General features: G+C 49.6%; 1 protein-coding gene and 1 pseudogene across 1 annotated transcript; one reads left to right on the top strand and one right to left on the bottom strand.

Annotated features, from left to right (window-relative positions):
- Positions 1-3,744: 3,744 nt before the first annotated feature.
- Positions 3,745-13,377, bottom strand: LOC131570083 (U1 small nuclear ribonucleoprotein A-like). Its single transcript, XM_058822424.1, has 7 exons — positions 13,341-13,377; positions 12,361-12,446; positions 12,053-12,225; positions 9,827-10,003; positions 8,014-8,184; positions 7,171-7,259; positions 3,745-5,136 (listed from the first exon to the last, which is right to left on the bottom strand). The coding sequence occupies exons 2-7, from the start codon at positions 12,431-12,433 to the stop codon at positions 4,977-4,979; spliced, it is 843 nt and encodes a 280-aa protein (XP_058678407.1). The 5' UTR covers positions 12,434-12,446; positions 13,341-13,377; the 3' UTR covers positions 3,745-4,976.
- Positions 13,378-15,694: 2,317 nt separating this feature from the next.
- LOC131570080 (zinc finger protein 883-like) lies at positions 15,695-22,331 on the top strand (annotated as a pseudogene).
- Positions 22,332-23,262: the final 931 nt, after the last annotated feature.

Genomic DNA, 23,262 nt, shown 5'->3' with positions numbered 1-23,262 from the left:
GAAAACTGGACAACAACAAATATTCAATCCGGCATGGTCTCTTAAACAAGTCAAATTGCTGATGCAAAACAATGTCTCAGAAATTCAGCCGGCCTGTTTACCTTTATTGCAGACTTCCTTTGAGGGTTGGACGACCTGGCTGTGAAAAGGGAGCTCTTTTAAAAAATGGATGCTAAGAGACATAACTGGTGTTGCAGGAACAGGTTTGGGAACGCTAAATAGCATTGATTCAGAAGTACTAATGAATAAATTGGCTGCCACAAATAGGGATTTGACTAAATTATAACAACAACTGCTGCGTTTCCAAAGCCAATAAGGATGACTGCACTGGTTGTTATCAAACATATGACCAAATTGGAAGAAGGTAAATGTAAACAATCACAAATTGGTAATTGATGCGCTCAGTGCTACACACAACAACCTTTCTTTGGTTCTCAGCTGTATCCAGGCACAATTGTGGATGCAGTCAGTTGCTGCCTCAATGATAAGAGAAGGTGAAGAAGGAATTTTCCTACTAAAATTCAGAAAAAAATTTGGGACAGTGCCATTGATATTGAAAGAGAATTCCAGTCCTGGTGGAACTTGGTGAATTTTACTTATGACCTCATTACAAACACAGCCATAGCTTTTGTGTTAACTATATGCAATGCCTCAGTGCATTTGAGATTTCCTATCAATGCATTAGGGCTGAATCATGATGGAGCTGTTCTCTATCCTTCTGAACATAGATAATGGGCCTGTCAAATTGGTAAAAAATGGCAAACTGGTAATTTGGAACCTTGTATTGTCCAAGAACAAGTGTTCATCTGTGAAAGCAATGCAATTATAGCTCAAGACGTTTGGACACAGAGCAAAATGTCATTTTGAAATTAGTCCTAACAAGACTTCTGAAAGGAGTCCTTAAACACATAGGCAATAGGTGTGCATGCTTTAGAACTGCTTGTGATATTGTATTTATAGAAAATGTAGTAGTGGATACTAAAAATAATTCAAATTTTTGTGCTTGTAACTTTACCAAAATTGCAAGATGTGATTCTTCTTATGAAGCTCCAGTTACCTCTCATTACCTTTTACAATCCAATTAAACACCAATTCACAAATTATTACCTACTCCCATTGGGATGAACATTACTTTGGTAAAGCAATTGTTGCTTCACCAGGACTTAATAAAAATATTAGAGAAGATCAAGAAGAATGCACAGAAAGCCCTGGTAACTGTTCATCACCAAGTGAAAGAAATACACTGTGTCATAGAGAAAGTAAAAAAAGAGGCCGAACACAGGTGGTGGGACACTCTTTTCGCATGATCACCTACTGCCACAAGTGTTCTGAACAATGTGTATCATCCCATCATTATGCTTTAGATTCTAGTTCTGATTGGTTTTATTTTATCAGCAATCTTATTCATTATGAATTGGAGAATGATTAAATGGTTAACAAAATTGAAGTTTGTAATTAATGCACACAACTTGGCTGATGTCCTCTTCACTGTGGACATCCCCAAAACTGTTGACACAAGGTAATTACAAATTAGAGTATGTGTTTTGAAATAATCCTCAATTTTCTTTTGTGATTTTGTGAAAATTACTTTTGATTTTTGGTGATTTGTTTTGCAAAAATTATTTTAAATTAATACTTACTGTATTTGTTTATTGCTTTAATGCCTTTGATTATTTGTGATTTGTTTGGATCGTTTGAAGAAATTGTTTGAAAAGAATATTGTTTTAATTAATATTAATTATATTTGTTCATTGTTTCCCTTTTCCCCTTTTTCTATCTTTTCTTTTTCCTTCTTTTCTCTCTCTCTCTACATTCTGTCTCTGTTTTCCAGAATATACTACCAACACTCGACAAGCCCTGAAGACTTTGCAACTATGCTATGGAACCCTGCTGATGAAGACCTATGGCAGACTGTCATGAGTCACCGGCTGGTATGAGAGATGATCTCAAGTTCCCCTCATTTACCTCACGACCATCCATCCCCAGGACAGATATCGGGACCCTGAGGATCCTGATCGGAATTCTGGCCTGCTTGACGTGGATGAACACCAAAAATCCTGAGGCCCCTGAGCAGAATTCTGGCCTGCCAAGTGATTGTTCACAGCTGTGTCTACAGTGACTGCTTCTAGCAGGGCCTGCCAAGGGGCAACACGCCCTATGACTGCACCTGCTTCTTGACAATAGGCCAGGAATTTTCCCACCTCTTGGACACATGAACTTGCTGGGGCAACTTTGGTAGAACCACCATGGAAAATCCTTCATCTGCTCCACTACCACCATGAGGGACAGAGATTGAAGCCCCCTGCCAAGGACTCAGACCCCCGTAATTCTGATGCAGGGGTGCTGGCCTGACTGAAGCAGGAAGCCTGCTAAGTGTTGCGTACAGATGTGTTCACTGGACATAGATTGGTTTCCCATAGAAAGCAGTCCTGAAACAGTCGGTCCCACTCACTGCTGATACTGACTTATCCTGCTGAGAACATGACTGTCTGTACCTGTCTTCAATACCTTTTCCCCCCCCTTAGCCATTTCAATAGACTTCTTGATTGTATCTCTTCCCCCTCAGCCATTTCAATATCTGTTTCCCCCCTCAGCAATGGACTATAATAGAACCTTGAGTTAACCGGGACTTTGCGATCTTGCCAACATGACTAGGCAAACTCCATCGGCTGGACTACAAGGACTTCGTCTCTCCACATTTGGTAGATATACTCCCTCTCTCTTTCTCCCCCTCTTTTCTATTCTTTTCCTCTCCCTAATTCCTTTCACACATTTGCTGTGGTCATTCTATAAAGGTGCATTTGTTTTTGATTGATACTGCAATCCCCTTTCCATGTTGTGTTTTGCACTCCGAGATCAGTTAACACAACGATCTGGAACTGGGGAGGGGTCTAGGATTGGGGAAGGGATCCATAAGATGGACAGGGTCTAGGAATGGGGAGGGGTCCGGGATTGTGGGGATGGGTCCATTCCGGGATTGGGACGAGGTCTCTCCCCGGGGTCGGGGACCGTTATTGGGTTGAGGTGTCTCCCTTTCCTGATCCCGCCGCTGTTTCAAGGGAATGGCTCCGATCTCAACCCCGACCACAAACCTGAGGCGGTCAAACACCCCAAATCCTGGGGTCAAACATGCCAAATCCTGGGGTCAAGTCCTTGACCCCAGATCCTGGGGGTTCCAACACTGGCAGGGGAGGTCAAACATCCCTAAACCCGAATTCTGGGATGTCAACCTCCCCCCTCCACCCTGAAACCTAAATTTTAGAATCAAACCCCCAAATCCCGGGGTGTCAAACACTCCCCAATTCCCAAGTGTTTGGGTAGAATCCCCATAGCCCCAAATCCTGGGGTTTAAAACATCTGGGGTGTCCACCATCTCAAATTCCCAAAGTTTGGGGTCAAATATCTCCAAACCCTAAGGTGCCAAACACCCTCAATCTCCAAAATTTGGGCTTAAAACCCCCAATCCCCAACTCCTGGGGTTTGAAATATGTGGGGTATCCAACCCTCATCCCCAAAATCTGGGGTCCAATCCCCTAATCCCCAAATCCTGGGGTCAAAGCCCCCCAAAATCCCAAATCCTGGTCAAATACTCCCAAACCTCAAACCCTGGGGTGTCAAACACCCCAACCCCCAAATTTCAGGATCAAATCCCCCCCAGTCCCCGAAGTCTCAGGGGTCACGCCCCCCACCCCCCCATCCCCAACATCCCCCCAAAACCACTCCAGCCCTGGGGGGCATAGTGGGGTTTATTTTGGAAGGCTCCAGGTGCAATGTCTGCAGAGAGACTCTGGGTACAATGCTGGGAAAGACCCCAAAACCCCCTTGGGAACCCCAGAAACATGTGGGGGAGTGGGAAAAGGGGATTTGGGCTTATCTGGGGTGGGGGCAGCTCCAGGTGCAATGTCTGCAGAGAGACCCTGGGTACAATGCTGGGAAAAACCCCAAAAACTCCCTGGGAACCCCAAAAGCCCCTGGGGGGTGGAGAAAGTGAATTTGGGGTGGGGATCCAGGGTGGAAGAAGGGCATTTGGGGTGAAAGAAGAAGGATTTGGGGTAAGAAGATGTAGGGAGGAAAGAAGAGCATTTAAGATGGATAAAGGAGATTTTCGTGTGAGAGGAGGATTTGGGATGGAAAAAAGGAGATTTGGGTGGGAAAAGGAAATCTTGGGATGGAAACGGATTTTGGGGTGGAAAAAGGGGATTTGGGGTGGAAAAAGAAGGATTTAAGATGAAAAAAGGAGATTTTGGGGTAAAAAAGGAATTTTGGGTGGGGGAAGGGGGATTTAGGGTGGGGAGGGGAAAAGGGAGATTGAGGTGGGAATTGAGGCATTTAGGGTGAGGAAAGATTTTTGGTGGAAAAAGAGGATTTAGGGTGGGCTGGGAAGCACTTGGGATGGGAAAAGAGGATTTGGAGTTAAAAAAGGAGATTTTGTGTGGGAAAAGGGGATTTCAGGTGGGCAGGGAAGCATTTGGGGTGGAAAAGGGTTATCTGGGGTAGATAAAGGAGATTTGGGATGCACAAATGATTTGAGGTGAAAAAAACAGGATTTGGGGTAGGGAATTGAGGTGGAAAAGGGAGATTTTGGGATAGGAAAAGGGATTTGGGGACTCACAAAGGATTTGGGCTGGAAAAAAAATAATTTGAGGTGGGAAAAAGGAGGATTTGGGTTAAAAAAATGAAGATTTGGGCGGAGCTGAACTTACCTGGGGGAGTAGGGGTGTGTGTGGGGTTTGGATCGGGGCCAGGACTTTTTCTGGGGCAGTTTTCTGGAATTTGGGAGCAGTTTTATGGGATTTAGGTTGTTTTGGGGTGGTTTTGAGGGATTTTAGGGCGTTTCTATGGGATTTTGGGGTGTTTTGGGGCAGGTTTTGGGTATTTAGGGGCGGTTTTGAGGCGCTTTTTTGGATCTTGGGGTATTTCAGGCCCTTTTTTGGGGGGGGTTAGGGGTATTTTGGTGGGGTTTGGGGTGTTTTGGGTCACTTTTTGGCGAAAGAGATCTTCATGGCGTTGCTCTGGGTGATCTTGAAGCCCTGCAGGGCCTCACGGGCAGCGCCCGCCTGCACCTCTGTGTCGAACTCCACGAAGGCGATGTCGTGGCGCCCGGGCACCAGGCGCACCTCCTTGAACCCTGGGAACCTGGGATGGGGAGTGGAGTCAGGAGAGCCTGAAAAAACCTGCAACCGTTCTCCCAGAAACCTGGGACCGTTCCCCAAAAAATCTGACAATGTTCCCCAAAAATATTCCAGAAATGGTTCCCCAAAAATTCAGAAATGTTCCGCAACAAAATCCAGAAATGCACCCCCCAAAAATCCAGAAGCATCCCCCCCAAAAACCCCTGAAACAGCGTCTCTTAGAAATCCAGCACCATTCCCAAATATCCAGCCATGTTCCCCAAAAAATCCAGAAACTTCTCTCAAAAACTCAGAAATATTCCTCAAAAAACCCGAGAACCTAAAAATTTTCCCCCAAAATCCAGAAGCATTCCCCCCAAAAAACTTGGAAACATTCCCAAAAAGATCTGGCTACATCCCCCCAAAATCCAGAAACGCTTCAAAAAAAGTTCCAGAAATCCAACTCCCCATAAAAGTCCAGAAATGTTCCCCTAATATCCAGAATTTCCGCTCAAATTCCAGACTTTTCCCCCTCAAAAGATCCAGAAATCCAACTGCACCAAATATCCAGAAACATCCCCAAAAATATCCAGCAATGCTCCCCAAAACCCCAGAAATCCAACTCCATAAACATTCCCTAACGTCTGGAAACATTTCCCTCCAAAAATTCCAGAAACATTCCCCCAAAAATCCAACGCATTCCCCACATGACTCCTCTCAAAAAAAATCTCAAATTCCAGGAATGCCACCAAATGCCCCCGAGGGAGCTCCTGGATTCCCAATGCCTGGGAATTTGGGATGGGGGGTTGGGGTCAGGAGGAGCTGAGAATTTGGGGAAATCCCTGAGAAATCCAAGGGGGAGAGCCCGAGTTTGGGAAAACCCCCAGTATTGGGAAATTACCCCCAAAATACGACTGAAATGCTCTCAAAATGGCTTGCGAATCTCAGAAAGTCCCTCAAAATCCCAAAATATCCCCAAGAACCCCAAAAGTCCTGCAGGATTTCCCCAAAATTCCAGGGAAATGCTCTGAAAATCTTTCAATGTTCAACTCCCCAAAAATCCAACAAACCCAAAGATTCCAAAACATTTCCAAAGATCCAACATCCCATCAATCAAAAATCCAACTCTAAATCCCACTTAAACATTCTCAAAATTCCCAAAACTCCAAAAACCCAACACCCCCCAAAATCCAGAAATATCCCACAAGATCCCGAAAAATTCCACCACGTCCAGAAACATACCTCCAAGATCCCACAAAAACCCTCCCAAAATTGTTCAAAACCTCCAAAATCCAACCTCCCTAAAAGTGAAGAAACATTCCCCCCCACCAAAGCCTCCCTGAAAAAATCCAGAAAGATTGCCAAAAATCCAGAGATGTTCCCCAAAAAAATCCAGGAGTGTCCCCCAAAACATCTAGAAACATTTCCCCCAAAAACTGAGAAATGGTCCTCAAAAAGTCCAGAAACATCCCCCCAAAAACCCCAATAAACTCTAAAATTGAGGATCTTTCCGCAAAAAATCCGTAACTGTCCCCACAAAAAGCCAGAAGCTTTTCCTGCAGAAAATCCTGAAATATTCCCCCAAATCAAGGAACTTCCTCCCAAAATCCACAAATGTTCCCCCAAAAATCTGGAAACATTCCTCAGAATCTAGAAACCTTCTTAAGAAAAAACAGAAATGTTCCCCCTAAAACTGATAAACCTGTCCCCCTAGTCCAGAAAGTTTCTCCAAAAAAAAATCCTGAAGCATTCCCAAAATATCGTGGAACTTCCCCCAAAAACTCCAGAGCCGTTCCCAAATAAACCCAAAAACCCAACTCCCCTAAAAAACCAAAAAACATTCCTCAAAAAAATCTGGAAACATTCCTCCAAAAACCCAGAAATTCCTACTCAAAAAATCCAGAACTTCCCCCCCAAAATCCTGATATTTGCCAAAAAAAAAAAAAAAAAAAAAATCGAGCCCAAAGGCCTCCTCACCTCTCTCCACCCTCTCAAAGCCCCAGAATACCCCAATACCCCAGTCCCTGCCTAGAATTCCCGGAATTGCCCAAGTTCTCACTGGTTGAAGAGCATGGAGAGCATCAGCTCGTTGGTTTCCTCAGGGAGGTTGGTCAGGAACAGGATGTGGTTCGGGGGGTTTTCCGACAGCTGTGGGGAATGAGAGAAAAACCCCAGAATCAGCACCAAATCTGCCCCAAATCAGGCCCAAAATCTACCTAAAGTCACACTGTGTACACACTAAAAAAAAATCTGCCCAAAAATCCTGGAAAAACCCCCATAAAAATCTGTGCAATATCCCACCAAAACCCCCCAAAAATCTCTCTAAATAATCCCCCAAAAAGTCTCTCCAAATCTGACCAAAAATTCACCAAAATTCCACCCAAAAGACCACAAAGTTCATGCCAAAAATCCTTACAAAAAATGCACCGAAGCCCACAGAAATCCCTCAAAATCCCCAAAAAATCCCACAAAAATCACCCCAAAAATCCCCCTAAATCTCACAGTAAAAATCTTCAAAAAGTACCACTAAATCCCCATGAAAATCTCACAGAATCCATGCAGAAAAATCTGCACAAAAATCCCACCCAAAATCCCCAAATTAAACAAAATCCACCCAAAAAATCCCTCAAAATCGTCCAAAATATCCCCTTAAAATATTGCACAAAAATTGTCCCAAAAGCCACAAAACCCACTGCAAATCCATTCAAAAAATCCGCATCAAAATCCCACCAAAACCCTCACAAATCCACCAAAAAATGCCCCCAAGTTCCCTCAATCCTACCAAAAATCTCAGGAAATCCACCCAAAAATTCTCCACCAAAAATTCCCTCAAAATCCCACCAAATTCCATCCCAAAAATCCCACAAGTCCTCTAAATTACTCAGGTTCTGGGGTCACTCACAGGCTGTGGGGTAGGGATCGGCGCCATTCCAGGCTGTGGGGCCATTCCCGGGGGAATTCCGGGATTTGGGGCTATTCCTGGGGCTGGAATCATGCCCGGGGGGGGGATGTAGGGCGGTTGTCCCCCCAGGTGCGGCAGCATCCGGGGCGGCTGCGCCAGTGGCGGCATCCCCTGAGGAGAGACCCCAACACATCCCAAATCATCCCAAAGGCACAGACAGAATCCCAAAGTTATGCCAAAAGTACAGTGAGAATCTCAAATCTATGTAGAATTATGCCAAACCCACATGGAATTATCCCTGAATTACCCTACAGACATGCGGGCCCCAAAACCCCCCAATTTTCCCAAAACTATGAAAAATTACCCCAAATTATCCCAAACTTACCCTGAAAATCCCAAAATTACACCAAACAACTTCAAAATTACCCTAAATAACCCCAAAATTACCCTACATAACCCCAAAGGCACACAAAGAACCCAAATAACTCAAATCCTCCCCAAATCCCATCCAAATCCCCCCATGCCCTCCCAGAATGCCCAGGAACAATCCCAAATCCCCTGGAATGATCCCAAATCCCCACAAATCCCCCAAAATTCTCTGGAACAATCCCAAAATCTCCCTGAACCTTTCCCCAAACCCCCTGGAATGATTCCAAAATCCCCTGGAACCATCCCAAAACCCTATTAAACAATCCCAAATCTCCTAAGAACAATCCCCAAAATCCCATAAAATGATGCCAAATTCCCATCAACTGATTCCAAATCCCCAGGAATGATCCCCAATCCCCACCCAAACATCTCCAAATCCCCCAGGACTGATCCCAAAATCCCCTGAACCGATCCCAAATTCCTGGCACTCACAGGCACTGTCCCCTGTGCCCCAATCCCAAATCCCATAAATCCACCCCAAAATCCAATGGAATGATCCCAAATCCCCCAGAACCACCCCCAAAATGATCCCAAAGTCTCATTAAACAATCCCAAACCCCCTGTAGTGATCCCAAATGCCCTGGGAACAATCCCAAATCCCATAAAACAATCCCAAAATCCCCCAAAACCATCCCAAATTCCCCTGGCACTCACGAGCACTGCCTTCTGTGCCTTGTTCCCAATCCCAAATCCTATAAATGACTCCAAATCCCATAAATGACCCTGTAAATCTCCTAGCACCCACTGAGCACCACCCCCTGTGCCCTGATTCTGATCTCAAAATTCCATAGATGACCCCAAATCCCATGAATGACCCCAAAGCCCATAAAACAATCCCATAAATACCCTGGGACTCATGGGCACTGACCCTTGTGCAACAATCACAAAATCCACAAATTACCCCAAATCCCATAAAAGATTCTATAAATCTCTTGGCACCCACTGGCACCATCCCCTGTGCCCTGATTCTGATCTCAAAATCCCACAAATGAGCCCAATCCCATAAATGATTCCAAATCCCACAAAACAATCCCATAAATCCCATGAACGACCCCAATCCCACGAAATAACCCCAAATCCCACTAATAACCCCAATCCCACGAATGATCCCAAATCCCACAAACAACCCCAAATCCCACGAATGACCTCAAATCCCACGAATTACCCCAAATCCCACGAATGATCCCAAATCCCACAAACAACCCCAATCCCACTAATGACCCCAAATCCCACGAATAACCCCAATCCCATGAATGACCCCAAATCCCACTAATAACCCCAATCCCATGAATGACCCCAAATCCCACTAATAACCCCAAATCCCACGAACAACCAAAATCCCACTAATGACCCCAGTCCAATCAAGCAATCCCCTGGCACTCACGGGCACTGCCCCCTGCGTTGCCCCCTGCGCTCCAGCCCCACTCTTTTTGGGGCCAGGGGCCTCTCCCCCCTTGGCTTTGCGCTTGTCCCGTTTGCACTCCCGGTCCCGATCCCGCTCCACGAACATTCCCTTCATCTTGGCGATGATGTCTGAGTCCGTCTTGGCGTACTGGATCCGCTGGGATGGCACATTCCCAAGATTGGGGCATCTGGGGGATTTCAGAGCATTCGGGGCATCTCTGGGAGGGATTTTGGGGTTTTCCCAGGAGTGCTCAGATTTGCTGCTTTCCAAGGGATTTCTGGAGGTTCCAAAGAGGATTTGGGGTTGTTCCATGGGATTTTGGGGTGGTTCCAGAAGATTTGGGATCAGTCCAGGGGGTTTTGGGGGTGTTCCCGAGGATTTTGGGGGGATCTGGGGAGGAATTGGGGTTTTCTGAGGGATTTGAGACTTTCTCAAGTATTTGGGGGAGTTCCAAGAAAGATATTGGGTTTTTCAACGAACTCTGGGAAGTTCTAGAAAGAGTTTTGCAAATTTCAGAGGAATTTGAGGGAATTTAGAGGGGATTTGGGTGAGTTCCAAGAGGGATTTTGGGGTTTTCCATGGGATTTTCAGGAATTCTGTGGCATTTGGGGAGGTTCCAGACAGGATATGGGGGGGTTCCAAGAGCAATTAGGGACATTTTTGAGGAATTTTGGGAAGTTCAAGAAGGAATTTTGGGAGAATTCAGAGGAATTTGGGAGGTGCCAACAGGGATTTTGGGATTGCCAAGGGGGATTTTGGGGTTTTCTGAAGGATTTTCAAGGGTTCTGAGGGATTTGGGAGAGATTCAAGGAGGGATTCAGGGAGTTTCTGAGGGATTTTGGGGGGTTCTGAGGGGTTTTAGGGAATTTCAAGAGGGAATTTGGAAGAATTTGAAGAGGTTTCAGCGGGGGGTTGGGGTTTTCCAAGGGATTTTCAGGGGTTGCGAGGGATTTGGGAAGGTTCCAGAAAGTATTTTGGGATTTTCAGATGGCGTTTGGGGGAGCTCCAAGAGGAATCTGGGAGTATTTCAGGAGTCCTAGCAGGGATCTAGGAATTTCTGAGGGATTTTGAGGGAATTCAGAAATATTTAGGAGGGATTTGGGAGTTTCTGAGGAATTCAGAGATTTTGGAGGAGCTCCAAGAGGGATTTGGGGGTTTCCAACAGATTTTTGGGGCTTCCAGGTTGAATTTGCAGTTTCACCACAGGTTTGCCATAGAAGTGAAAGCTTTGGGAATTCCTGGCTAGATTTCAGGGGGTTTCCAGTAATTTTGGGGTTTCTCCCATGATTTGGTTCTCACTGGGTTTGGCTGTAGCAGAGGAAACTTTGGGGCAGGTCCTGGCTTGATTTTGGTGCATTCCTAGTGGGATTTGGTTTTTTTTGTTTTTTTTGTTTTTTTTTTTTGGTGGGATTTTGGGGATATTTGAGGCTGGATTTAATTTTTCCCCCCAAGAATTCAGGTTTTTTTCCCCCAAAATTTGCGGATTTTTCCCGTAATTTGAGCATTTCCCCCCAGAATTGTCTCTCACCAGAAACTTGCCATAAAATTGGAAGCTTTGGGGTGGTCTGGTTGAATTTTGGGGATATTTGATGCTGCATTTTGGGGTTTTTCCCCCCAGGAATTCAGGATTTTCCCCAGAATTCCAGGATTTTTTCACAAAATGTCAAAATTTTCCCTCAGGTTTGGCTATCACCATGCACTTGTCATAGAAGGGGAAGCCTTACGGTGGTCAGGGTGAATTTGGAGGATTACAGGTTGGATTTTGGGAATACTTGAGGCCAGATTCTGGCATTTTTTCCCCCAGAATTCCAGTTTTTCCCTAGAATGTCAGATTTTTTTTCATCAAGTTTCTGTCCCACTGTGGGCTTGTCATAGAAGGGGAAGCTTTGATTCGTAGTTTGATTTGAGAGTGTTCCCAGGGGATTTTTGGTAGATTTCCAGCAGGATTTTGCGGTTTTTTTCCCAGAAATTCAGTCTTTTTCCTAAAATACCAGGAATTTTTCCCACAATTCCAGTGTTTTTCCACAGAATTTCTGTTTCACCATGAGTGTATCATAGAGGAGGAAGTTTTGGGGTGCTCAGGGTGAATTCAGAAGGATTATAAGTTAGATTTTAGGGATATTTGTGGTCACATTTTGGTGTTTTTTCCCTAGAATTCCATTTTTTTCCCAAAATCCCAGAATTCTCCCCCAGTCTCTGTCTCACCATGGGTTTGTCATAGAAGGGGAAGCCCTGCATGGAGCGCAGGGCGTTGGTGGCACTGCTCATCTCCTTGAAGATGACAAAGGCCTGGCCCCGCATGCGGAGACTGCGAGACACCAAAATGTCCAAAATCTGCCCAAACTGCGAGAAAATGGCATAGAGGGACTTCTTCAGCTCTGGGGACAGAGTGACAGCACGGTGACAATGGGGACAGCACACTGGCAATGGGGACATCACGGTGACAGTGGGGACGCACAAGGGACAGCCTGAGCCCCTGGTGACACTCAGAGACCCCCCCAGCCCCTCCTCACCATCCTTCTTGATCTTCTCATTCAGGTTGTTGATGTAGATGGTGTGGTTGGGCCGGGGGTCCTGCACTGCCATGGCCAGGACTCCTCTGTGGGGACAGGAGGGCTTTAGGGGGCATCTGGGACCCCTTCACCCCCTGACACCCCCTTTAGGTGCCCCCAGACCCACCTAAACCTCCCCAAATTTCCCACAGACCCGCCCAGTTCCCCCCAAAATTGACCCCAGACCCACCTGAGATACCCCGCAAATTCCCCCCAGAGTCACCTCAGAACCCCCCAGATGCTCCGAATCCCCCTCAGACCCCTCTAAACCCACCTGAGAACCCTCCAGACCCTTTCAAGCTCCTCCCCAAGCCCCTCAGACTCCCTCATTCCCCCCAAACCGACCTCAGATCCCCCTATTTTCCCTTAACCATTCCTCCAAAATCGTCCATTTCTCCTCAGACTCACCTCAGAACCCCCTAACCAACCTCAGATCTCCCCATTCCTGCCCAGACTCACCTCAAAGCGCCCCCTCCCCCTCCATTTCCCCCCAGTTCTACCTCAGACCCCACAAAAACTCCTCAAACCACCCAAAGCGCCCCCCAACAGCCTCGGACCACTCAATGCACCTACACCCACCTCAAACGCCCCTAACTCCTCCCAAATCCCCCTCAAACCGCCTCAATTCCCTTCACGTTCGCCCCAAATCCGCCTCACACCCCACAAAAGCCCCTCAAACAACCCCAACTGCCCCCAAACGCATTCCCAACCCACCTCAGATACCCGTCTTTTCCCTGCAGTTTCCCCCCCGGAACAACCTGACATGCCACTAATTATCCCTCAGACCCCGCAAAAATCCCTCAGACCCGCCCAATTTCCCCCAAATCCGTCCCGCAGCAACCAGCAACCTCACACCTCCCACTTTCCCTCAGAGCCGCCTCAACCCCCACCTATTTCCCCCCAAAGCCATCTAAGACCACTCCATTCCGTTCATACCCCACCTCAGCTCCCTCCTCAGCCGTTCTCCCCTCACGACTGACTGCCACTGCCGCGACCGCGTCCGCCGCGTGCGCGGGCCCCTTCCAACCAATAGCGGCGCGATCCTCCCCAAACCAACCACTCATCGTGCGGCTCGCCTCACAACGCCCGCCTCCCCCGCTCAACTCCAGCCAATTAGAGGCGAGCCGGAAGTGGAGCCCTCTGACCCCGGGGTCGGTCTTGAAGCGGGCGTTCCCTCCTCCTCCTGCTCCTCCGCCTCCTCCGCTGTCCCGGGCTCGGGCGGGTGCTCCGGGAGGCGCTGGGAGAGGACCGAGGGATCCTGGAGCTGCTGAGGCGGCCGGGACGGGTGGGGGATGGGAGATGTGGGGGGGGGTTGGGGGTTCTAAGAGGGAATTGTGGGAGGTTCTTGGGGGGGTTCTTGGGGTCCTGGGGGTCTGGGGAGGGGTATTTGGTGGGGGGGGATCCTGAGGGGTCCTGGAGGTGTCAGGGAGGCTCTGGGGAGGGGTCGTGGGGCATTGACGGGGGGGATCTGGGGGGGGGGCGATGTGGATGGGGTCTTGAGGTGGGGGGTCGTAGGAAGGTCTTTGGAGGGTCTGGGAGGTCCTGGGGTGTTGTGTGAGGGGTTTTTGGGGCCCTGCGGGGTCCTGGCTTGGTTTTGGGGAGGGGTCTGGGGGATCTGCGGATGATCCCTGAGGGGGATTGGGGAGGGGTCGGAGGGAAGGCTTCTGGGGGGGGGGTCTTGGGAAGGCTCTGGGTGGGGGGGGGGGGGGTCTCCGGGGACATCCTGGGCTGGGCCTGATTGGGGTCTGGGGGCTCTCAGGGGGCTCCTGGGGGTCTCAGGGGTTTCTGGGGGTATGGGGGACCTGGGGAGGGGTTAGGGGTCCAGGGTGGTCCTGGGCCAACCTTGGGGGGCTCTGTAAGGGTTTGGGGTTCCTGGAGGGGTGATTTGGGAAATACTGGGGGAGATTTGGGTGTCCCAGGGGGTCCCAGGCCCACCCTGGACCGGGGTCTGGGTGTTTTGGGCAGAGGGGGCACAACAGGGGTTCCCAATCCCCGTTTTTATGCAGGTCTCCCATCGTTCCCCCTCCCCAAAAAGCTTCAAGGGCCACTGAAGTGGCTCCTGTTCCTCCAGCCAGTGCCCCCTTGATCCAAGACAGCCCCCATGAGTCTGGGGGATTTTGTGGGGATTTTTGGGCGTTTTGGGGGGGCTTTTTTGGGCTTTGGGGGATTTTGTCAGGAGTTTAGGAGGAATTAGTGGGTTTTTGGAGAGAATTACTGGGTTTTGGGGGGTTTTGTGGGTTTGGGGGGTTTTGGATTTTGGGGGATTATATTGGGGTTTTGGGGGGGTTTATAGAAATTTTGGGAAGTTTTTTTTGAATTTTGGTGGGTTTTACTGAGATTTTGAGGTATTCTCTGGGTTTTTCGAAGAATTTATTGGGATTTTTAGAGGATTTTGTTTTTAGTGGGTGTTTGGGGGGGCTTCAGGGTTGGGGGGCTTTATGGTTGCCCCTGGGTGCGGGGAAGGGCTTAGAGGTACCAAAATCTCCTTAAAACCCCCAAAAGTCCCAATAAAACCCATAAAATCCCAATTAAATCTCACAAAATCCCCTTAGAACACCCTAGAATTTCAGTAAAAGCCCACACAATCTCTTGAAATCCCAACAAACCTCTCAAAACTCCAATTAAACCCCAAAAATATCTCCAAAACCACAAAAAGTCCCACAAAATCCCCCCAAGATCCAAAGAAATCCTGGCAACACCCAAAAAGCCCCACAAAAACCCACCAAAATCTCCCCAAAAACCAAAAAAATCCCAAATGAACCCAAACCCTCAAAGAATCCCACTAAATGCCCCCCAAATTCTAATAAAATGCCCTCAACCCCCCTAAATATAATAAAACCATTAAAAACTCCAGACTCCAACAAAATCATAGTAAACCCCACTAAAATTTAACAAAACCCCAAAAAATCTCAATAAGCTCCCAAACACCCCTAGAAAACAACCCCGCAAAGCACCAATAAAATCCCCCCAAATCCAAACCCCTCAAAGTTCCTCAACTCACCGAAAACCCTGCAATTATCTTCAAAAAACCCAATAATTTCCCTTAAACTCCCAACAAAATTCCCCGAAGCTCAGAAGAGGCCAGTGTCCCCAAAAGCTCTCCTGAGAGCCCTGGCCCCTGCCAGTCTCAACTCAGTCCCATCCAGGGGTGCAGCCAAACGCGCGGATACCGGAACCGATCCTGGTGACAATCCCAGTCTCGGCCCCAATCTCAGCCCATTTGGGTGATTTTGGGCCAAACTGGGTGGGTTTAGGGTGGGTTGCAGATCCTTTGGAGTGATTTCAAGCCTTGTAGTGTGGATTTTAGGCCTCTTTGAATGACTTTTAGGCTAAATCTTGTGGGTTTTAGAGTGGATTTTAGATCCTTCGGGATGATTTTAGGCCCGTTTGTATAGAGTTTAGGCCTGTTTGGATGATTTTAGGATAAACTGGGCAGTTTTAGTGTGTATTTTGGGACCCTTTGGCTGATTTTATGCCCATACTGGGTGAATTTTAATCCTGGGTGGGTGATTTTAGGTTCCTTGTTTTGGTGATTTTGGGCCCATTTAGTCAGATTTTTGGCTTCTTTAGTTAATTTTAGGTCAAATCAAGTCTTTTTAAGGTGATTTTAGGTCCTCTTGTGTTGGTTTCAGGCATGTTTGGGTGAATTTAGGTCCATGTGGGTGATTTTAGTAAAAAACAGGTGGATTTTAGGGTGGATTTATACACATTTGGGTCATTTTAGGCAAAACCAGATACTTTCAGGGTGGATTTTAAGCCCATTTTGGAAATTCAGGGTGATTTTGGGCCATTTTGTGCAAACTACTTTGGGCAATTTTAGGCCCATTTGGTTGGATTTTAGACCAAACCATTAGACCCCGTTGGATAACTTGAATCCCAATTGGCTGATTTTAGGCCAAACTGGGTCCTTATAGGAGTGCGTGTCCCCTCTACCGCGCCCCTTTTGCCTCACAGTTTGGGGTTTGGGAATGGGGGAGAGGGAGGGAGGAAGAGGTGGAGTGGCAGCAGGAAGCAACAGAGGAAGAGACAACGGGGGAATCTCATGGCCCTGGCAGTTCCTGAACTCACTGCAGCCACCCAGGGACCATCGTCCCCCATCCTGCAGGTGCCTGGGCAGGGGGAGCTGGCTTTGGGGTTTTTTGGGGGGGATGTTTGCATCTGGCAGGGCTCCAAAGCCGAGCCGTGGATGGCCCTTGGGGGGACATCAGGGGTCCCTGGGAGGTGTTTTAGGGGGTCCCGGTGTGGGTGGTGGCAGAGCCCTGGCGGGAGGGGTTGGGCTTCCCGGCCGGCCCTCCGAGCTCTGCTGGGGCCTCATGGGGAGCGCGCGGGAGCAGCGGCACCGGCGGGGGGACACCGGTTCTGGGGAGCCCCAGGAGAGCCCCGGAAGGGCAAAGCGGGGACCCTGAGAGGGGGGGAACCCTGGGATTGCCAGGACCCCAGCAGGTGGGATAGCTGGGAATGGGGTTTGGGGTTCCTGGTGCTGGAAGTGGCTGCTCCCACTATGAGCCCCCTCGTTGCTCCCCCCGTTTCCAGTTTCCGCAACATTCCCACTATGAGCCCAGTCACTCCCAGTCATTCCCTATGATGATGCAATTTGCTCCTAGCAAGATCTCACTTGCTCCCAGTTTCATCTCGTGTGTTCCCAGTTCTCCCAGTTGCCCCTAGCATAGTCCTAGTCATTCCAATATGGTCCCCGTCTCTCCCAGCATGGCCCCAGTCACTCACACTTGCCCCCAGCATGATCCCAGGTCCTCTAGAGCATTCTCAGCCACTCCCACTTTGGTCCCAGGCACTACTTCTATGGTGTCAGACACTTCCAGTATATCCCAGGTACCCTGAACTTTCTCGTAGTTATTGCCAGGCACTTCTAGTTACCTCAGTGAACCTCCTGTTTTACTTGCCCCTGTTTTTATCCCACTTGCTCCCAGTTCTTCTAATTATGTCCCCAGTTGGCTCCCAGCATGGGCCTGGTAGCTCCCAATAACCCCCAATAAGGGTCCAATGACAGGCACTCTAATCCCAGTATAATTCCAATCACTCCCAGTCTGATGTCAGTTGCCCCCAGTGTGATCCCAGTTGCTCCCTGTCAATGCCAGAGTGACCCCAGTAGCCTCCAGTATGATCCCGGTAAATCCCTGTCTCTCCCAGTGTATCCCAGTCACCCCCAGCATGCTCCCAGTAACTTTCAGCATGATTCCAGTTGCCCACAGCCACTCCTAGTCAATCCCAGTATGATTCCAGTCACCCTCAGTATGATCCAGTTGCCCCCAGCATAGTTCCAGTTGTTCCTAGTTCCTACAAGTATGATCCCAGTTGCCCCTAGAATAGTCCTAGTCCTTCTCAGCATGGTCCCTGTCACATCCAGTGTCCCCCAGTGTAGATTCAATCACTTGCAGTTTCTGTAGAGTAGTCCCAGTCATCCCCAGCATGGTCCCTGCTGTTCCCAGTGTTGTTCCAGTTATCCCTAGTATGGTTACAGGCACTCCAAGTTGCCCCAGTGAGGCTCTAGTTACCTGAGAATTATCCCAGTATTTTCCAGTTATTCCCAGTTGCCTCCAGCATGATCCCAGTTTTTGTTTGTTGCCCAAAGTACAGTCCTAGTTGCTTCCAGTATGATCCCAGTTGTGAGCTCAGTCCCCTCAGCATGGTTCCAGTACAGTCCAGTTGATCCCAGTTGCTCCCAATGTGTCCACAATTTCCTCCCAACATGGGCCCAGTAGCTCTCAGTAACCCCCAGTCAGGTTCCATTCACACCCATTGTAATCCCAGTAGCTCCCAGGGTGGTCCCAGTAGTGCCCATAGTCACTGCCAGTATGGTTCCAGTCATTCCTAGTATGATCCCAGTTGCATCCAGTATCTTCTAGATCCTCCCAGTATTATTCCAGTCATGCCCAGAGTGACTCTCTATAACTCCTAGTGTGGTCCTAGTTGCTCCCAGTCACCTCCAGTATGGTTCCAGTCATGGCAAGCACCTTTCCAGTCACCCCCAGTCTGATTCCAGTAGGATCCCAGTCACTCTTACATACTCTCAGTACTATTGTACTTACTCCCAGTATGATCCCAGTATGACCTTGACATAGGCATACCTCCTGCCATTATCACTCAGCATGATTCCAGTTGCTCCCATTTACCCCCACTATTGTTTCAGTCTCTCCCAGTATAACCCAGCTGGTCCCAGCATGTTCCCAGCACTCCCAGATGCCCAGAGTTGCTTCCAGCTCATTTGATCACAGCTACTCCCAGTCACCATTAGTGCAGTCCCAGTTGCTGCAAGTATGATCCTAGTCTGTCCCAGCATGGGCCCAGCTGCTTCCACTGTGATCCCTGTAGGATCCCAGTTACCCCCAGCATGGTTCCGATTTCTCCCCGTTCCTCCCAGTGTGAAGCCAGTTGCACCCAGTTGTCCCTAGTATAGTCCTAGTCATGCTGTGGATGATCCCAATCCCTCCCAACATGGTCGCAGTCATGCCCAGTTGCCACCAGTGCAGACCCAGTCACCCGCATTCCCTCCCAGTTGCCCACATTGTCATCCCAGTTCTCCTCAACATGGTCCCCGTTGTTCCCAGTGTGGTTCCAGTCAGCTCAGTATGGTTACAGACACTCCTAGTATACCCCAGTTGCTCTCAGCATGCTTGTAGTAATTCCCAGTCATTCCCAGTTGCCCCAGTAAGTTTCCAGTTACCCCAGTATAGCATAGTTCCTCCCTGTGATGCCACTCCTGGTATCCCCCAGCCCTCTCTGCATCCCCCCGCTCCTGGATGTCCCAAGAGGAGCCCCAAAGGCTGACAGTGGCCAGGCAGGGTCCCCAGCAAGCCCCAGTGTGGATGTGCAGCCCCCAGCAAGGCCCAGTTTGCCTCTCCTTTGGCCCAGGCCAGGTTCCCCCCGGCCCCAGTGGGTGGGAGCAGGCGAGAGCCCCGCTCTGCCCATCCTGACCTGTTCCGGCTCCATCCCCGCTCCTGCTGCGGGCTGCGAGGGTGTGGCTGCTGCTGGGGGAGAAGGGTTGGAAGTAGGAGAAGGAGGTGGGCTTAGGGAGGAGGAGGAGGAGGGATGGAAGAGGAGGAGTGCAAGGAAGAGGAGGATCAAGGAAAGGAGAAGGAACCACGAGGTCGAGCACTCCCTGAATTTGCAGCCCTGCACCTGTGGGATCATCACCCCCCCATCTTGCAGGTGACAGGGAAAGGGGACCTTGGCCCAGATATTCTGGGGGCTCTGTGGGTTGGGTTTTTTGGGGGGCAGTGTTTGGAGAATGAAGAACTGTACAGCTGAGTGGAAAAGGCCCCTTTTGGGGACATTGAGGGGTTCCAGTGGCAGCTGCCGGCAGAGGCAGCCTGGAGGAGCAGAGCCCTGTGTTCCCCAGGAGCCCAAAGTGGGGAGCTCAGAGAAGGGGGAGTGCCGTGATTCACAGGACCTTCAACAGCCTGGAGAGGGGCAGGGGGAACTCCTTGGAGCTTCTGCACCCCAAAGCAGAGAAATAAGGGGAGAAGGCACCCTGGGACCCCAGAAAACCTCCAGCATTCCTAAATGGGGAGACTGAGGAGAGGAGAACCTTTTGGATTCCTGGGATTCACAGCAGCCTGAGGAGGATGGGAACCGAGGAGAAGGGAGACCCACAATATGAGCACGACCCCAAGCAGCTGGGACAGGGAGGAATCCCCTAAGACCAAAGGGGAGAGACCAGAGATGGGGAACTTCTGTGAGGTTTTTTCAGAGCTGAATCTTGGTGTTCTGGAGGATTCTATGGACCCCCGATGCCCAGTGACTTCCAGAGATGATGGACTTGGGCAGAAGGACCTTCAAACTCAACATGCTTATCCCTTGTTTTTCCTCAAACCAGGATTTCCCATTCCCAGCCCTTGGCTGGATGGAGAAGGAGGGTGCAAGGACAAGGAAGATGCCACGGAACACCCAGGCAGGTGAGGAGGAAGTCAGTGCCCCTTTCCCCCTCTCTTCTGCTCCATCTCCCAGCCCAGCACGGCCCCCGGCTGCAGGACAACCCTGCTGCCAAAGCTGTCCTGCTGGGGATGCACTGGGGGGATCTCCTTGTCCTTCCCTGTGGCACAGAGGGAAATCCCATCCTCTCCTTGTCCTTCCTCCCCCAGACCAGGAGCTGAGCATGGAGACCAGGGAGGACAAATCCCTGCACCAGAACCTCCTGGAAGAGGCTGTTTTGAGCAGCTCCACAGCACAGGAATCAAAGGGGAAAGAAAAGCCCCGGAGATCACACGCAAGGAGGGGCTGCAAACGCAGATCACGGGGATCTGAGGAGGAAAGACCCAACCTGGGCCAGGAAGGCGGCCAGGGATCGAGCCAGAGCTTGGACTTGGTGGTCCATGAGCAGCTTCATGATTGCAGGAAGCCCCATAAGTGCTTGGAGTGTGGGAAGAGCTTCAGCCGGAGCTCCAGCCTGATTCAGCACCAGAGGATCCACACTGGGGAACGGCCATATGAGTGTGGGGTATGTGGGAAGAGCTTCAGAGTCAGCTCCAGCTTGATCTGCCACCAGATTAACCACACTGGAGAACAACCCTATGAGTGTGGGGAATGTGGGAAGAGCTTCAGCCGGAGCTGCTCCCTCATCCATCACCAGGTGGTCCACACTGGGGAGAGGCCCTATGAGTGTGATCAGTGCAGGAAGAGGTTTCAGCTCAGCTCTAGTCTCCTTGTGCACCAGTGCACGGCACACAGAGGAGAGGACCTTCCGCTTCCCCGACTGTGGGAAGGGCTTCAGGCAAAATGCCCATCTTGTCAGGCACCGGCGCATCCACACTGGGGAGAGGCCTCATGAGTGTGAGAAATGTGGGATGAGCTTCAGCCGGAGCTCGCACCTGATCCACCACCAGAGGACCCACACTGGGGAGCAGCCCTATGAGTGTGGGGAATGTGGGAAGAGCTTCAGACAGAGTACCAACCTGATCCAGCACCAGAACATTCACACTGGGAAGAGGCCCTACAAATGTGGGGAATGTGGGAAGGGCTTCAGCCAGCGTGTCAACCTGGTTCAGCACCAGGTCATCCACACAGGGAGAGGCCCTACAAGTGTTCAGAATGTGGGAAGGGGTTTCGGATCAGCTCATCTCCTCGTACACTGTCGGACTCACACAGAGGAGAGGCCCTTCCACTGTCGCGACTGTGGGAAGGGATTCATGTACAACTCCACCCTCATCAACCACCAACAGATTCACACAAAGGAGAGGCCCTTCCACTGCCCTGACTGCGGGAAGGGCTACAAGCACAATTCCTCCCTGATCTGCCATCGGTGCATCCACACTGGGAAGAGGCCCTATGAGTGTCCACAGTGTGGGAAGAGCTTCTCACAGAGCTCAGTCTTGACCAAGCACCAACAGAGCCACCAGTAAGGAAAACCCTGTGAGTGCCCCAGTTTCAGGAAGACCTTCATATGCTGCTCCAACTCCATTCCCCACTGGAGGACCCTTGTTGGGAAGAGCCCTGGTGACCCACATTCCCTTTGATCCATGTTGGGAAGGCACCTAGCTGGTTATCCTTTTGTTTTGGCCTTCATTTTCTTCTGATTCATCTTCATCCCTTAAAAACAGGCAAAACAGGCTTGAAAAGAAAGAAACTGATCAAAGATATCTAAAGTCCGACCATTTCACAGTTTTAGAGGGAATTTATGATTTGGGGACATGATCTTGAGGATTTATGGGTTCTGGGAGGCTTTTGGGCAGTGTTCTCCATCTCTTTGCACTGCAGAAACCAAGAGGGATCAATCTGTCTCCTCATAGCAACTCAGCCCCACTGAAAACCATACAGTTGTACCCCAAAATGGCTCAAACCCAACTCAAAATTCCTTGTTCCCTCCTCAAAAATCTCAACTGTGTGCCAAACTCACTTGATTCCAAAGCCGCCATGGTGAGAAGGGGTTGGAAGGAGATTGGGAGAAGTGGGATCCAAATTTGGAATGGTGGATTGGGATTGCGTGGGGCTGGGTGAGTGGGATGTATTTGATAGTAAATAAAACTTTCAGAGTTAGTGATTTCTGTCCCATTCATTTTCAGTCAGTTGCAGTTCTGTTTCCGAAGTGCCACCTTCACAGCTGATTTTTTTGTGTCCTCCTTTCTCTCCTGCCTCTCTTTGCCTGCTCTGTTTCTCTCTCAGTATCTCCCTTGAGTCAGGGCAGCTGCCACCCTGCTTTGATTTAATTCCCAATGCAGGAGCTACAGCAACGATCGGTGAGGTTTTGAAGGCTGGCAGTGAAATGTCACTGTAAGATCTTGCAAGTAGACTTGGCTTTCAGCCCCTTCTTAAGCGCTCTGCCTTCAAGGGCAGGAACACTTTTTCCTCAGGGGGAACTGGAATTCCAGACTTTTGGAGTGTGTGCCATGCAGGACCATACAGACTGGGATCATGCGGACTGGGATCATATGGACTGGGATGGCTGCACCAGAACAATGTGAACTGAGGCAGTCCCACCCCGCCCAGGGATCCCTCCCAGTCCTGCACGGGGGCATAGCCAAAACTCTCCAGAGTGAACACGGAAGTCCTGGATCGATCCCGGTGCCAATCCCGTTCCCAGTTTTGGTCTCAGTCTCTGTCCAGGAGTACTCCCAGTGTCAGTCTTAGTCCCAGTCCAGTCTCAGTCTCAGGGTGCTCCTGGAGCATTCCCAGTGCTGATTCTCATCCTGGTGTTGATCTCAATGTCAACCAGCTGTGCTGGTCCTGGTCTCAGTTTGAGTCCAAGAGCAGTGCCAGTCTTGGTGCTGGTGCTGCTTCTGGTTTCAGTCCTCATCTCAGACTCGGTCTCTGAATTGTCCTGGTTCTAATGCTGGTACCTGTGCCAGTCTTGGTCCTGGAGTGCTCCCTGTGCCAGCCTCAGCCCCAGTCCCAGAGCGCTGCCAGTCTCGG

The sequence above is a fragment of the Ammospiza caudacuta genome, chromosome 32 (assembly GCF_027887145.1).
Source record: "Ammospiza caudacuta isolate bAmmCau1 chromosome 32, bAmmCau1.pri, whole genome shotgun sequence".
In the NCBI taxonomy this organism is placed as follows: domain Eukaryota; kingdom Metazoa; phylum Chordata; class Aves; order Passeriformes; family Passerellidae; genus Ammospiza; species Ammospiza caudacuta.
Note: the sequence above shows the minus strand (reverse complement) of the source record. Positions and strands in the feature narration are given on the sequence as shown.

Coding starts and splice junctions, on each gene's coding strand:
- LOC131570083 (XM_058822424.1), bottom strand. CDS start 12,433: ATGGCAGTGCAGGACCCCCGGCCCAACCACACCATCTACATCAACAAC. Junction 10,004..12,052: donor CCTTCTATGACAAACCCATG/GTGAGACAGAGA, acceptor GTGCCATCCCAG/CGGATCCAGTACGCCAAGAC. Junction 7,260..8,013: donor CGATCCCTACCCCACAGCCT/GTGAGTGACCCC, acceptor CATTCCCCACAG/CTGTCGGAAAACCCCCCGAA.